Source organism: Mobula birostris, chromosome 14 (assembly GCF_030028105.1).
Source record: "Mobula birostris isolate sMobBir1 chromosome 14, sMobBir1.hap1, whole genome shotgun sequence".
Lineage (NCBI taxonomy): Eukaryota > Metazoa > Chordata > Chondrichthyes > Myliobatiformes > Myliobatidae > Mobula > Mobula birostris.
Genome location: NC_092383.1, coordinates 51074941 through 51092266, shown reverse-complemented (window position 1 = coordinate 51092266; position 17326 = coordinate 51074941). Strand labels below are relative to the sequence as shown.

The 17326-nt window shown below is 43.7% G+C and overlaps 1 protein-coding gene across 3 annotated transcripts in view; it reads left to right on the top strand.

Moving 5' to 3' along the window:
• The window catches only part of LOC140209892 (bcl-2 homologous antagonist/killer-like), a 121305-nt gene that overhangs the window by 62558 nt on the left and 41421 nt on the right, over nt 1-17326 (top strand). For all 3 annotated transcript variants that reach the window (XM_072278526.1, XM_072278527.1, XM_072278525.1), the window contains one exon: nt 6269-6400. In XM_072278526.1, coding sequence (XP_072134627.1) covers nt 6307-6400 — 94 coding nt within the window. In that variant the 5' untranslated portion in view covers nt 6269-6306. The remainder of the gene's footprint in view (nt 1-6268; nt 6401-17326) is intronic.

Genomic DNA, 17326 nt, shown 5'->3' with positions numbered 1-17326 from the left:
AGTCCATGTAGATGATGTCCGCTGCCTTCCCTTCATCATTCTTCTTTATAACCTCCTCAAAAAACCTCTAAGATTGGTTAAACATGACCTACCACACACACACACAACCATGTTGACTATCCCGAATAAGTTTCTTCAGCTGAAATGTGTGAACTTCATGTGAAGTTCAGGCATATTTCAAATACTGTTGATCCATGTTTTCTCGTAATCTCCCACTTTATTACTTGTAGAGTGCTTTTGATCCCAACTCTGATTTAGCAATGCAAATCTTTCCAGTTGATTTGCATTCTGCTTTGTAAAATGCTTCAAAAGGCCTTTTTTATTTTTAGTTGTGTTTTGTAACTTTTTAATGCACTTGCGTGTTAGTAAATGTTAATTGACCTAATGCAAATCTGATGTAACTAGAAATATAAATTTGGTTCCATGTCTGTAAACTAACTTTGAATGAGTCCTTGATCAGTCCTGATGAAGAGTCTTGGCCCGAAACATCAACTGTTTACTCTTTTCCATAGATGCTGCCTGGCCTGCTGAGTTCCTCCAGCATTTTGTGTGTTGCTTTGAATGAGTACATAAAGAATTACTAACATTAAGAGGAATGCAGTGGTAAAAGTGGATTGTTGCTTTTCTGAAGGCAGTTGTTGGAACTAGCATGTGCACATTTAAGTCTGGAGTGGCTGTGCAGTATTATGTAATTTTTAATTGAATGATTCATAATGTTGTCCTATTGATCTGTGATAACAACTTTAATTACTCGTAAACAAGGTGCTTGATGTTCACAGAATACAAACCTTTATTGCATTTTTAAACTGCAACTTCATCATGGTTTCTACCGCTAGGCCTCAATTTTGTAAAGTGAATCAGTAAATTTAAGATTAGATTAGATTGTGAGGACACGCAGTCCTCTTTTATTGTCATTTAGTAATGCATGCATTAAGAAATGATACAATGTTTTTCCAGAATGATATCACAGAGACACATGACAAACCAAGACTGAAAAACTGACAAAACCCACATAATTATAACGTATAGTTACAACAGTGCAAAGCAATACCGTAATTTGATAAGAACAGACCATGGGCACGGTAAAATCACAGAGTCTCTCTCAAGTCCCATCATCTCACGCAGATGGTAAACCTCCAGTGCCGCAAACTTGCCAATACAGCCTCCTGGAAGCATCCGACCATAGTCTGACTCCGAGTCCGTCCGAAAGCTCCAACCAGCTCCCCGACACCGATGCACCAAGCACCATCTCTGCGGAGTGTTTTGACCCCAGCCCGGCAACAGGCGATATGCAAGGCCGAGGATTTGGGGCCTTCCCTCCGGAGATTCTCGATCGCGCAGTAGCAGCGGCAGCGAAGCAAGCATTTCAAAAGTTACTCCAGATGCTCCTCCATGCTTCTTCTCACGTTTGTCTCTATCAAATCAGGATTGTGCACAGCGTCCTACTTCAGCGATACGATATCAGATGAGAGAATCTACAGATGCTGGAAATCCATGAAACCGAGATGGGGTGGGGGGGGGTTTGAAATAAAGAGCTGGGAATTTGATAGGTAAAAGAGTTAAAGGGATGGAAAAGGGGGAAATCTGATAGAGAGGGTAGAAGACCATAGAAGAAAGGGAAGGGGATGAGAGGGAGGTGAGAGAGGGAAACAAGAATGGTGAAGGGGGAACAATTACCGAAAGTTTGAGGAAATTCCAGTAATTGCCCCCTCCCCTTCACTATTCCCATTACCCATCTCATCTCATCTCCCTCCCTGCCTGTCACCTCCCTTTGGCACTCCTCCCCTCTCCTTGTTTCAGCTATCACCTACCACCTTGTACTTCTTCCTCCCCTCCACCCACTTTCTTGCTCTAACTTCTCTTTTTTTCCAAATCTAATGAAGGGTCTTAGCCTGCAACATCAACTGGTTACTCTTTTCCATAGATGCTGTCTGGCTTGCTGAGTTCCTCCAGCATTTTGTGTGTGTTACCTGTAAATTTGAGAACCCTGTTTTTAAATATTTATGCTTGCTCATATTTGAGTACAGTATTGCTCTTGTACAGTGCCTCTGAGACACTAATTTAAGTGCTTTACGCAGGTATGATTTCCTTATCTGAGGAAAGATGATTTTGATGTTGAAGTACAGTGAAGTTTTGCAAAACTGGTTCTTGCAATGACAGCACTGATGTACAAAGAGAAATAGTTTATTTATCCTGGAGTTTAGAAGAATGAGGTGATCTAATTGAAATGTATAAAAATTCCAACAGGACCAGATACAAGGATGGTATTCCCATTTGCTGTTGGGAAGGCAGGGTGGTTGGGTCTAGGAACATGAGTCACAGCTTCAAGGACATGTGACATGCTATTTTAATATGTATCAGAAGAAATTTCTTTCTCTAAAGGGGTGAACCTATGGAATTCTCTACCACACAACTGAGGATATCTACCACCTCCTTAAAAACATTTCTATGTTAAATGGATCAAGGAATATCAGAATTGGGTTTATTATCACGACATGTATCATGAAATTTGTTGTTTTATGACAGCAGTACAGTGCAGATCATTAAAAAGACACTTGCTGTAAGTGACAGTAAAAACAAAATGGTGTCAAGGAGGAATAGTGAGGTAGTATTCATGGTCGTCAGTTGAATGATGAAGCTCAGCCAAATTGCTTTCTTTGTACCATGAGCCAAATGTTTGATTAAACTATCTCAAACACGAGGAAATCTGCAGATGCTGGAATTTCAAGCAACACACATAAAAGTTGCTCGTCGGGTAGCATCTCTAGGAAGAGATACAGTCGACGTTTCGGGCCGAGACCCTTCGTCAGGACTAACTGAAAGAAAAGCTAGTAAGAGATTTGAAAGTGGGAGGGGGAGATCCAAAATGATAGGGGAAGACAGGAGGGGGAGGGGTGGAGCCAAGAGCTGGACACTTGATTTGCAAAAAGGATATGAGAGGATCATGGGACAGGAGGCCCAGGGAGAAAGAAAAGGGGGAGGGGAGGAAACCAGAGGATGGGCAAGGGGTATAGTGAGGGGGACAGAGGGAGAAAAAGGAGAGAGAGAGAAAAAGAATGTGTGTATATAAATAAATAACGGATGGGGTACGGGGAGGAGGTGGGGAATTAGCGGAAGTTAGAGAAGTCAATGTTCATGCCATCAGGTTGGAGGCTATCCAGACAGAATATAAGGTGTTGTTCCTCCAACCTGAGTGTAGCTTCATCTTGACAGTAGAGGAGGCCGTGGATAGACATATCAGAATGGAAATGGGACGTGGAATTAAAATGTGTGGCCACTGGGAGATCTTGCTTTCTCTGGCGGACAGAGCGTAGGTATTCAGCAAAGCGATCTCCCAGTCTGCGTCGGGTCTCGCCAATATATAGAAGGCCACATCGGGAGCACTGGATGCAGTATATCACCCCAGCCGACTCACAGGTGAAGTGTTGCCTCACTTGCAAGGATTGTCTGGGGCCCTGAATGGTAGGGAGGAAGTGTAAGGGCATGTGTAGCACTTGTTCCACTTACAAGGATAAGTGCTAGGAGGGAGATCAATGGGGAGGGATGGGGGGGACGAATGGACAAGGGAGTCACGTAGGGAGCGATCCCTGCGGAAAGCAGAGGGAGTGGGGGAGGGAAAGATGTGCTTAGTGGTGGGATCCCGTTGGAGGTGGCGGAAGTTGATGTGCATGCTCTATGCGCACAGCATATTAACCATATAACAATTACAGCACGGAAACAGGCCATCTCGGCCCTTCTAGTCCATGCCGAACTCTTACTGTCACCTAGTCCCACCAACCTGCACTCAGCCCATAACCCTCCATTCTTTTCCTGTCCATATAACTATCCAGTTTAACTTTAAACGACAACATTGAACCTGCCTCAACCACTTCTGCTGGAAGCTCGTTCCACACAGCTACCACTCTCTGAGTAAATAAGTTCCCTCTCATGTTTCCCCTAAACTTTTGCCCTTTAACTCTCAACTCATGTCCTGTTGTTTGAATCTCCCCCACTCTCAATGGAAAAAGCCTATCCACGTCAACTCTACCTATCCCCCTCATAATTTTAAATACCTCTGTCAAGTCCCCCCTCAACCTTCTACACTCCAAAGAATAAAGACCTAACTTGGTCAATCTTTCTCTGTAACTTAGGAGATGAAACCCAGTCAACATTTTAGTAAATCTCCTCTGTACTCTCTTAATTTTATTGACATCTTTCCTATAATTCGGTGACCAGAACTGTACACAATACTCCAAATCTGGCCTCACCAATGCCTTGTACAATTTCAACATTACACCCCAACTCCTATACTCAATGCTCTGATTAATAAAGGCCAGCATACCGAAAGCTTTCTTCACCACCTTATCCACATGAGATTCCACCTTCAGGGAACTATGCACCATTATTCTTAGATCCCTCTGTTCTACTGCATTCTTCAATGCCCTACCATTTACCTTGTATTGTGTGTACTCATTATAATAAAGTATTTTTCAGGAGTATTTGTGATAGCAAAATGTCACACTAGTGTTCAGCAGCCACGATGCTTTCTGTTATATTTATGAAGAGTATACGCTTAAATCTCAAAGATGGAGCATGACTCGTCTTATTAAGAAAGCCCGTGAGCTCTACTTTGGGTGTAAAATTGGCGACCAAGACAAAGCCTGGGCTTCTGACATTTGTTGTGCAGCATGCGCTGTCGATCTTAAAGCTTGATACTTGGAAGGTAATGCTATCGCTGTCCCGATGACATGGTGAAAGCAGAAGGATCATGTGACGGACTGCTGCTCCTGTCCGACCAGTGTGTCTGGTTTCTCTGCTTAAAAACAAGGAATCTGTTGAATTCCCCAATCTCCCTTCAGTCATGAGACCTGTGCAGCATGACGATAGTCTTCCAGTACAAAAGCCACCAGAGACATGGAGTCTAAAGGAGACAGATGAAGATACCATGATGTGTGAGCCTAGAATGAAAATGACACGGATACTGACACAGATTTTGAACCCTTTATGTCGAGTGAGCCTCAGATTCAGTTATGAAATGGGTTAACCAACCTGGTCAGAGACTTCGGTTTGTCAAAGGCAGAAGCAGAATTACTGGGTTCAGGACTGCAAGGATGAAATCTGTTGTCACCAGTCACAAAAATTCCTGTGAAGGATTTTGATATTTGAGACAGATGTTTCCTAGAGTAACTGGTACTAAGATTAAGGAAGGCATTTTTGTTGGTCAAACAGGCGATTTGAAGAACTTTTAGTGGGACCGGAGAAAATCACATGAAAAGCATTCAAGGGTGTTGAAACTTTTCTTGGCAACTATAGAGCAGCAAATTACTTGCAGCTGGTTGACAACATACTTCAGGCTACAAAACTATGAAGTGCAACATGTCACTGAAAATTCATTTTCTGAATTCCCATTTTGATTTCTTCCCTGAATTCTTGGCACTGTCAGTGACCAGCATAGTGAAAGTTTTCATCAGGACATTGCAGTCATGGAGAAACAGTATTGGGGTAACTGGAATCCATCAATGCTGGCTGATTATTGTTGGACATTTAAGTGAGAAGCTTCAGTCACTGAGTACAAACAAAAATTGTTATGAAAACTTTTTTAGCAAAGCACCACTATCGCTGTGCTATTAAACATTTTATTCAATAAAGTTATTTTCTCATTTTTCCACATTCCTTTGTGATACAAGTAGTCTGAAATTATTAATGTTTAGCTTCAAGTGGTCTCTCATAGCCAAAAAAAATTCTGAGGAAGCAACACTTTCAAAATAAAAAAAAATTACTGTCCAGTGATACCAACCGGGAATCTCATTCTCGTACACAGAACCACCTTTCTGTTCCCCAAACTAACGAATTCCCTTTCACCACGACTCACCTCTTCTCTCCCCCCCCCACTTCACTACCCCACCCCTTTCTGAGCCACAGAGCCAGACTCAGTGCCTGATAGAGACCTGTTTGCTGTGACTTTCCTTTGCCCCCTCTTCCCCCCAGCAGTATCCAAAGTGGTATTCTTGTTGAGGGGGATAGCCACAGGGGTACTCTGCACTGACTGTTTAACTGCTTATCACCAATGTAGCTTGTAGCTTATTCTGGTGATTATTGGCTGACTTCAGTTGTTTGAAACAAGTTTGCAGTAATGCTTATTCATATGTATGTGTACACATTTTGAGTCTCGGTAATATAAATATTATATTTCATCTCCTTTCTGTCTGTCTTAACAGCAAGTGAAGAATAATAGAAAGAAATGGCAGGTGCTTCCTCTGTTCTGACTTAATGTAACTTAATGTTTTAGGAGGCTAATTGCAGCTGTTTGTCTCCCTGGGCTGTGCTATGGCTTCAGGTGGCAGTGATGGGGAACCTTTTCGAAGAAACCCAGACAAAGCACATAAGAACCACTGTAAAAGTGCATCACAGTCTGTAACTGGTAAGTGTTGGCTTTATACTACAGGAGTTTGCTGTAACGTGATGGTTGTAAGGAACCTCGCATTGTAGAAAGTTGCATTATTTTAAAATAAATTTGTCATTGGGGAAAGGAGTGGGGGATTAAAGGCTTTAGTTTGACTTGCAATACTAAAGAAACTCTGCAGGATTGTTTTTAAAGTGTTTTTAATAGCTAAGTTTGTCTTGTTATTGCAAGCTAAAAGTTCCATGTTATATAGTTTATTAAGGTATGCTTGCCCAAGAGCCAATAGAGGTAACGTCTTGTGAATTTTCAGTGATCTCTTGCTGTGAAACAAACATCTTATCATCTTGAGAGGAAGTGGATGTTTAACTGCAAGGAGATTACATATAAATAGTTCCTTTCTTCAGAACTTATTTTCCGCTTGTCAATTTCCAAAGTAACTCAAGTGGTTCTGTAGTTTCTGATCAAAATAGTGGTATAATCAATTGGGCCTATGCAATACGTGTGGTGTATCCTAACTCTCATCAGTTGCATTATATTCAGTTTGTATTATGTTATTCCATAATGGAGTGATAGGGCTGGGGATTGGGATGTTGGTGTACAAACAGAGATAGTGTATAGTGAAACTGTCAGGAAGGATAGGCAGATGACAGGGCAAAGCTGCAGTCAGTGGGATGAATTGCAGTGTAAAAGGGAGACAGAATTGAAAAGGGTGACAAATACAGGACTGAAGGTGTTATATTTGATTGCACACAGTATACAAAAGGTGGATTGACTTGTAGTGCAGTTGGAAATTGGTAGGTGTGACATTCTGGGTATCAGTCATCACTGAAAGATGATTGTAGTTGGGAGCTCCAGGGATACACAATCTATCGAAAGGATAGGCAGAGGAGGAGTGGCTCTGCTGGTGAAAGATGAAATCAGATCTTTAGATTAAGAGGTGACATAGGGTCGGAAGATGTAGAATTCTTATGGGTAGAATTAAGAAACTGCAAGAGTAGGAGGACCCAGATGGGAGTTCTAAGGAACCTTGCATTTATAGGCCTCTGAACAATAGCCAAAATATGGTCTACAAATTACAGTGGGATATGGATAAAGCCTGTAAAAAAGGCAGTGTTACTTAACTCATGGGGGTTTTGAGTTTGAAGGTAGATTGAGATATTCAAGTTTCCATTCAGAACAGAAATGCGATTCCATTCAGAACAGAAATGCGAAGAAATTTTTTTAGTCAGAGTGTGGTGAATCTATGGAATTTGTTGCCACGGGCAGCAGTGGGGGCCAAGTCATTGGGTGTATTTAAGGCAGAGATTGATAGGTATCTGAGTAGCCAGGGCATCAAAGGTTATGGTGAGAAGGTGGGGGAGTGGTCTAAATGGGAGAATGAATCAGCTCATGATAAAATGGCGGAGCAGACTCGATGGGCCGAATGGCCAACTTCTGCTCCTTTGTCTTATGGTTAATGCTGGATCCTAAGATAGAGAATTTGTGAAATGCCTCTGTAACACTCGCTTCTCCTAGCGGCTTAATAGAGGTGGTGATAAACCCCTTGCCCAGCCAAACTTAAGAAATCTCATTTGGGTGGATGCTGCACAATGTCTCCCCGTTACAAATCGGTACCCTGAAATAACAAACAGTACACAACATGTGATTAAATGATTAAGCTTTATAACTCTTACTTTGACGATGTGGTTAGTAGAGAAACAAAATATGAAAGAAAAAGGGCCCAAATCTTATTGAACAGTCTGTGCACACAAAGTTGGAGCTCACTCAGTAGTCCTTCTTCTACCATCGATCTCCTCCGAGCGTTGCCGACCTTCAGACCCCGCTCCGAGTCCACCCTGTCCGGCGGTCTACCAAATTACTCCATTCGCGCCTTCTCTCTTCATCTCTCTCTCTCTCTCTCCCCCTCTCCCAAAAGCCCGCGAAAACAACTGCTTTCAGAATCACAAGACAGGGCAACAAAATCCTGATTGGCTAACATGTATCAACAGTCCAGTTATCTCCGGCCATAACCCAGACATTGCTGCTACAGAGAAACTATGACTTCAGCAGTGAGCATTACAAAAAACTATTACATAGCAGTGAACCCTTTCAGCGCATTACACTCTCCCCCCACTAAATTTAGTCATGTCCTCATGATGTTGAGATAGTTCGCCAAACCTTCCTGCAAAACACAAAGCCCAATCCAGGTACAAAAGGCAATGACATAGCTCCCCAAAACAGTAGAGATCACACCCTGTTCCCCAGGCGCTACGTAGGCCAACCTATCTGGTGGTCTCCTAGTTCTCTGAGACCTCTATACCTCCTCACCTAACTCTTCAGACTCAGACGCTAATGGGGATACTTCGGGCCTACTTGGCAAGTCTTCCCCAGATCTATCACTCGTGCCCTCCTGCAACTCAGAGCCCTCTGTCCCGTGTCCAGGCCCCGCTTCCTCTCCTTCAGTGTCCTGCTGTAACCCAGGCTGCCCACAGAGCCCCCTCCACCTCACCTGACTCAGTGGGAGAAAGGCCAGGAATCTCTTCCTCAATCGAGTTAGCGAAAGGCAACATGTACCACACATCCAAATCATCATCCTCTGAATCATTATCCCTCTCGTGGGTGGGGTCAGGCCCAGCCTCTCCCACTGTGGGCCCTGCAGTCGCCCCGTGTTTTCGCAGTGTTCTTTTACTAGGTGTAGGCTCCAAGTCAGGCTCTGGGTCTACCTGCACCTCTTGTCCCAGGGGCAACAGGTGATTCTGACGGAGAATTTTGACAGGCCCATTCCCCTCCTCTGGTTTTACCCGGAAAACTAGTAGGTTTGGCATCTGACTCTCCACCACATAGGGTGTGGCCACCCAGCAGTCAGCCAACTTGTGCTTTCCAGGTAGTCCCAAATTCCTTATGAGGACTCAGTCTCCCTGCAGGAGTTGGGAGAACCTCACTTTCTGATCAAACCTCCTCTTATTTCCTTGATTCTGCTTGGCGGCCATGACCCCAGCCAATTCATAAGCCCTTTTCAGCTCTCTCCTCATATCAGAGACATACTTCAGATATGGCTTTAGTGGTGAGGCACCCTCATCAGTCCCAAAACAAAGGTCAATGGGCAACCTCACCCCGTGCTCAAACATCAGATAATATGGCGTGTACCCAGTAGCTTCATTTTGTGTACAGTTGTAACAGTGAACCAGATGCCCAATATGTTGACTGTACCTGCTCTTGCTGATCTCCAGGGTCCTGAGTATGTCTAGCAAGGTCCCATTAAACCTCTCAGGCTAGGGATCGCCCTGTGGGTGATAGGGCGTGGTCCTCGACTTCTCAACTTCAAGCATGCCCAGTAACTCATAGATGAGTCTACTCTCAAAGTCCCATCCCTGGTCACCATGTATCCACCTGGGAAGGCCATAATAAACAAAATACTTCTCCCATAACACTTTTGCCACCGTAATCACCCTCTGGTCCTTGGTAGGAAAAGCCTGAGCATATCTGCTGTAGTGGTCTGTGATGACTAAGACATTCGCTGTGTTGCTGGCATTGGATTCTATGGACACTAGGTCCGGGGGCCCTGCACTCTGCAAGTGGGACAAAAGAGCTGCCTGTGAAGGCAGTGTCTTCCGCCGTATGCAGCGAATGCACGACTTGCAGTATTCAACCTCCGACTTCATTCGGGGCCAGTAAAACTGGTGTCTGAGCAATCCATAGGTCTTTTCCACTCCCAAATGTCCAGAATCATCATGAAGTGACTTCAGTGCAATCCTCCGATACTTCTCAGGCAGAACCAGCTGGCAACGCCGAGGTCGGTCCGGGGGTGATGTGACCCGGTATAAGATCTGGTTCTTCAACTCCATCCGAGGCCATTCCCTCAGTGATGGAGGCACCGAAGCGTGTTTCGTCTTCTCTGCGTCCGCCTTTTCAACCGTGGACCAAATAGTGCCAATGCCTGGATCATCTCGCTGAGCAGCTGCCACTTCCCCAGAACTTCATTCCGGCAGCTGATTTGTCTTCAGAGCAGTCAGGTTACAGTAAATTTGCGGTATGGTACCTTCAGAAGCTCCCAATAGATCCACTGCTCGCTCCTGCCTTTCCTTTTCCTCTGCCTTCATGGTGGTGGCAAACTGACACATGGCCTTCCAGGGCAGGAACGCTCTCCCACTCCTTGTCCTCGTCCAGTCCCCCATGCACCCGTCGGGACAAAGCATCCGCATCAACGTTCCGGCTCCCCGGCCGGTACTTCAGGCTGAAATCATAGGCAGACAACGCTGCCAGTCACCGATAGCCTGTGGCATCCAGTTTCGCCAAGGTGAGGATATAAGTTAGGGGGTTGTTGTCCGTCCTGACCTCAAACTTGGCCCTGTAGAGATAGTCACTCGGCTTATCCACCACCACCCATTTCAACAGAAGACAATTTTAAAAACAAAACCATGGGGGTTGGGGGCAGGAAGATGAAATGTGAAAGTAATCTAGCCAATGATACCAAAAATTATACCAAAAGCTTTTGCAGATATGTAAAGTGTAAAAGAGGCAAGGGTAGATATTGGACTGCTAGAAAATGACACTGTAGAGGTAGTAATGAGGGATAAGAAAATGGTGGATGAACTGAATAAGTATTTTGCGTCAGTCTTCACTGGATCATTAGCGGGCTGGTGCTGTTGTGGCATCGGCGCTGGAAGGTCCCGAGTTCAAATCTAGCTGGCTCCCGTGCACGCTTTCCATCTGTGCTGGGTTGAGCATTGAGCTAGCAACTCGACCTCGTAAAAAAGAAATTGCCTGCTATAGAAACATCAACAGCAGAAAGTTGATGGCCTATGCTCTCTCATGAGTTTAAAGGCAATTTCTCTTTCTCTTCTCTCACTGGATCATTACATCAGTGGAATACACTAGTAGTATGCCGGAAGTTCGAGTGTGTTAGGGGGCAGAATTGAATGCAGTTGTTATTACTAGAGAGATGGTCTCAGGAAACTGAAAGATCTAGTAGGTAGGTAAGTCACCTGGACCTAATGGACTACACCTCAGGGCTGTAAAAGAGCTGAAGAGTTTGTGGAGACATTGGTGATGATCTTGCAGGAATCAATAGATTCTGGCAAGGTTCCGGAGGACTGGAAAATTGCAAATCTCACTCAAATGTCACTCCACTGATCAAGGAGGGAAGGAGGCAGAAGAAAGGAAATTATCGGCCAGCTAGCATGACCTTGGTGTTTCGGTTTCTGTTTATAAGGATGAGGTTTTGATGTACATTGAGGTACACGCCAAACTAGGCCAAAGTCTGCATGGGAAAATCGTGCCTGACAAATCTGTTGGAATTCAAGAAATAACAAGCAGGATAGACAAAGGAGATGAGTTTTTCAAAAGGCCTTTGACAAGATGCCGCACGTCAGGCTGCTAAACCAGATAAGTGCCAGGGTATTACAGGAAAGATACTAGCATGAATAGAGCATTGATTGCTTGGCAGAACGCAAGGAGTGGGTATAAAGGGGTCTTTTTCAGAGTGGTTGCTAGTGACTAGTGCTGTTCCACAGTGGTCTGTGATAGGACTACTTTTTACGTTGTATGTCAACGATTTGGATGATGAAATTGATGACTTTTGTGGCCAAGTTTGTGGACATATGAAGATAGGGGGAGGAGCATGTGGTGTTTAGGGTGCAGAGAGACTGTAGAAGGACACAGACAGATTAAGAGAATGGGTAACAAGGTGGCAGGTAGAATACAGTGCCTGGAAGTGTATGGTCATACAATTTCATAGAAGGAATAAAAGCATAGACTATTTTTTAAACTTGGGGAAATTCAAGAGTTCCGAAGTGCAAAGAGATTGGGGAGTCCTCGTGCAGGATTCCCTTAAAGGTTAATTTGCAGGTTGAATCGGTGGTAAGGAAGGCAAATGCAATATTAACATTCATTTGGAATGGACCAGAATACCAAAACAAGAATGTAATGCTGAGGCTGCATAAGGCACTGGTGAGGCCTCACTCTGAGTATTCTGAGCACTTCTGGGGCCCTTTAGAAAAGATGTGCTGACATTGGAGGAGATTTAGAGGAGATTCATGAGAATGAATCTGGGAATGAAAGGGTTATCATATGAGCAGCAATTAAAGGTTCTGGGCCTGTATTCTCTGGAATTTAGAAGAATGAGGGGACCTCATTGAAACCTATGGAATCTTGAAAGGTCTGGATAGAGTGGATGTGAAGAGGGTGTTTCCTTTGGTGGGTGAGTCTCGGACCAGAAGTTACTGCCTCAAAATAGAGGAATGTCTGTTTAGCACAGATAAGTGGAGGAATGGTCTAAAATTTCTCTTCTCTGTTGTGCAAGTCTGATCAGCAGCTACAGGAAACATTTGGTGGCTATTGCTGCTATAGAAAGTTCTACCAGTTATTAAATACAAGGGTTCACATGCATTTTCCAGCCTGGACTGTGAATGATTAAACAATGTGTTCAGTAAAGATGTGTAAATTACAATTGTTTGTGTGTTATTAGTTTAGGCAGATTCTGTTTGTCCATTGTTGTGACTTGGATGAAGTTCAGACCATTTTGAGTAATTAATGCAGGAAACCAAGTAATTGCAAAGGGTTCACAAACTTTTTCTTGCAACTTTAAGTTGATGCTTTCTCCTGGTCACCATTGCTTATTTGCAATTTGTTGCTGGATACTTAACTATGGAACTCCATTTCCTCTTTTTCCTAAAATTAACTGAATTCTGAACATACATACCGTGGCCACTTTATTGGATGCATGTATGGTCATTGTCTTCTGCTGTTGTAGCCCATCCACATCAAGGTTCAGAGATACTCCTCTGCACACCACTGTTGTAACATGCGGTAATTTGAGTTATAGTCGCCTTCCTGTCAGCTTCAACCAGATAGTACTTCTAAATATACTCTTAAATACACCTCTATTGAATAACACTCACTGCAATTTGCAGCATGTAATTTTCCCGTAAGAAAGTATTTTTAAATCAACATTGATCTACAGGTATCATGATCATCTGAAGGTTTTGGTGGACCTGGCAGATGCTTCGCCTTTAAGCAGATGAAGGTCCATCACTGGCCAGAAGAGAAGCAGGAGGGGGTGGATTCCAAGCCAGGCTGAAACAGAGGGACGAGGTCCCCTCTACCCAGCAAATGGTCATTCGCTGGAGAACAAAATTGCGGACCTGAGGGCAAGATTGTTCTATGGGAGAGAAATGAGGGACTGTTATATTCTGGCTGAGAGAAATTTGGCTGTCTCCCAGCACAGCAGATACAGTGGTCAAACTGGAAGGCTTCTCAATTTACTGAATAGACCAAGCTGTTGATTCAGAAAAGGCCAAGGGTGGAGGTGTGATAAATTCTTGGTGTTCCAATGTGGTGGTTTTATTGAACTCTTAATCCTGCAACCTTGAACACCTAATGGTCGAACACTATCCCTATTTACACAGGGAGTTCTCCTTAATCCTGACTGCAGTTTACATATCACCAGTGGCTGAATATAACCAAGTGCTTGAGATGCTCTATGATGCTGCCTGAAATCAAGAAGCAGTCCACCCTGATGCATTCGAAATCATAGTCGGGGACTTCAACTAGACTTGTCTGAAGAAAACCATGCCCAATTACCATCAGCATATAATCTGTATCATCAGAGGTCCCAACATACTCGACCACAGTTATACTGAGATGATGAATGCCTACCATTCCATGCCCGGACCGCATTTCAGTAACTTGGATCCACTCCAGTATACTTACCACATCAACAGGTCCACAGCAGATGCCATCTTATTGGCTCTTCACTTGGCCCTGGAACATTCAGACAGGAAAGATGCATACATCAGGATGCTCCTTTATCAACTACAGCTTAGCATTCAATACCATCATCCTCTCAAAACTAATCAATAAGCTTTAGGGCCTTGGCCTCAACACCACTTTGTCCATTCGGATCCACTATCTCCTTACTGGCAGGCCCCAGGCAGTTTGGATTGGCAGAATCATCTCCTCCATGATCTCCGTCAGCACAGGTGATCCACAAGGCTGTGTGCTTATCCCCCTGCTCTACTCATTTTACACTTGTGTCTGTGTGGCTAAGCATGGCTTCAGTGCGGTATTCAAATTTGCTGACGACACCACTGTCATAGACCAAATCAAAAGTGGTGATGAATCAGCATATTGGAGAGAGAATGTAAATCTGGCTGAGTGACTAAGTAGCTGATTATTGACTTCAGGAAGAGGAAACCAGAGGTCCATGAGCCAGTCCACATCGGGGTGGAGAGGGTCAGCAACTTTAAATGCCATTATTGCGGAGGATCTGTCCTGGGCCCAGCACATGTGTAATTACAAAGAAAGCACGGCAGCGCTTCTACTTCCTTAAGGCTGATTTATACTTGTGCATCAAATTGACGCCGTAGGTACGGCGTAGCCGCGAACCCTACATAGATCCCTACGCCATAGCCTGACGCACACCTCTCCCAAAATGTAACTATGCGTCATGGCAACGCAGACCGCAACAACTGTGATTGGTCTGCTTGGTAGCATCGCATTTCCTCCTACACTGCAATAGCTTCCCATTGGGCGACTGAAGGGCAGGGAAGGAACTCTGGCTGCAATGCTTTCCATAAAGCTTTACAGACCTCCAAAATTATGGAAGACACATTTTGCTTTTACGAAAAAAGATGCTCACTTTAAACTTGTGTACCCTGAGAAAGACAACCATGACCACAAAGCCTTGCACGGGCAGGTGTGTGTTTATGCGTGACATGCGAATACGTGATGTGCACATGTGTGTATGTGCCCGAATTGCACAGCGACACAGACACACCAATGCACAAGTATAAATGCTCACAACGGTGTAGCCCATTTGTGTAGGCTACGGTGCCAGCTAGTACGCACAAGTATAAATCAGCCTTTACGAGTCTGCAGAGATTCAGAGTGATATCTAAAGCTTTGACAAATTTCAATAGATGCGTAGTGGAGAATATATTGATTGGATGCATCATAGCCTGGTACTGAAACACCAATGACCTTAAATGAAAAGTACTACAAAAAGTAGTGGATACCGCCCAGTCCATCACAGGTAAAGCCCTCTGCACCATTGGGCACATCTACATGAAATGCTGTTTCAGGAAAGCAGCATCCATCATCAAGGACCCACACTGCCCAGGCAAGGCATGCTCCCTTCTTGCTGCTGCCATTAGGTAGAAGGCGCAGAAACCTCAGTACTCACACCACTAGGTTCAGGAGCAGTTACTACCCTTCAACCATCAGGCTCTTGAACTTCCGTCATTGAAATGTTCCCATAGCCAATGGACTCACTGTCAAAGACTCCTCATGTCATGTTGCTTATTTATTGTTTTTATGTATTTGCACAATTTGTCGTCTTCTCCACTCTGGTTGAATATCCAAACTGGGTGGTCTTTCATTGATTATGTTGTGGTTATTATTCTACAGATTTATTGAGTATGCCTACAAGAAAATGAATCTCAGCATTGTATGTATATGGTGACATAATGTACTTTGATAATTTACTTTGAACTTTGAATTTCCACACTACTTTCACGTTCACCAGGTCATTCTGACTCTTCCCTTCCTTTGTTAGATACCTTGATTGCCATGTCAGGAGATTGGCTACTGGCATTCATTGCAAACCTGACTCCAGAGTACTTTTCATCCAATCCATGAAAACTCCATTCCATTCCCTCCTTCCTGTCTCCATTTTATTTGCCCCAGTGATGAGACTGTCCTTACAGGTGTCCCTGAAATCTTATTTTCTTAAAATATAGCATCCTTTCTACATTTGTACAATGGTGCAGTTTGTCCACTTCCTACACTGTGCACTCACCAACTCTTCTAGGACAGAACAAGCCTAGTCCTCCCGTTCCACCCAACCAACTTCTGCATTCAGCAGATCATTTAAGATCATTTTCCACAAAATCCAGCATCATCAGACATATCTTCCCTTGTCATCCTTCAACATTTTGCAGAAACTGTTCTCTTCATCTCTTTCTAATGTAATTTTTTTGTTCCACCAGCCTCCACCCTTACGGCACACTTTCCTGCAACTGCAGATGGCAATTTCATCATCTTTTACCTCTTCCCACCATCCAGAGACCCAAGCAGTCTTTCCATGTGAAGCAGTGCTTCATTACACTTCAAAGTTCAAAGTACATTTATTATCAAAGTGTGTGTATATACTATATACAACCTTGAGATCCATCTCCCTACGGACAGCCACAAAACAAAGAAACCAAATTTAACCCATTTTTTAAAAAAATATATAGTCTACTGCATTCACAGTTCACAATGTACTGTCCTCTACATTAGTGTAACCAAATACAAATTAGGTGATTGTTCTGTGAGCCACCTGCATTTAGTCCAGGAGGGTGACTCCAAACTTCTCACTGCTGAACACTTAATTCCTCACTCTACTCCCATGGTGGTCTCCTGTACCCTCATAGTGTCATAGTGAGATCCAAAGCAAGCTTGAAGTACAGTGCCTCAATTTCAATTTGGGCACATCACAGCCACCTTTACTCTGCACTGAATTCTACAACTTCTGATAACATAATTTCTTGCTTCCAATCAGTTATCCTTCTGTAGTTTTATTTCTTCTCTCTGCAAGTGAGGGACATGCCCAGGTTTGTTTTCCTGTTCTACATTTTGCAGCTCTTGTATTTTTTTTACCGGCAATCTCACTGTCCAATTGCTGTCATTGACCAGATTATTTATAGACAGCTATCCCTATTGTCACCCCCAGTTTTATCAGGGACAGTCACTCACCCCTCCTCACTACAGCTTCACCAGCTGCTTTCTCTTTAGTTTGGATGAAAGGTTTCTGATCTAAGATGTTGACTGTTTATTGATATAGCAGGACCTGTTTCATATTTCCAGCATTTTTTGTTTTATAAAATCTTTTGCAGTACAACTTAGTCCTTCATTGGGCTTCTTGGCCGCTGTGTTAATCAACTAAAGATTAGTTATTTTCATGAGTCATTGAAGTTGTGCTGAAAT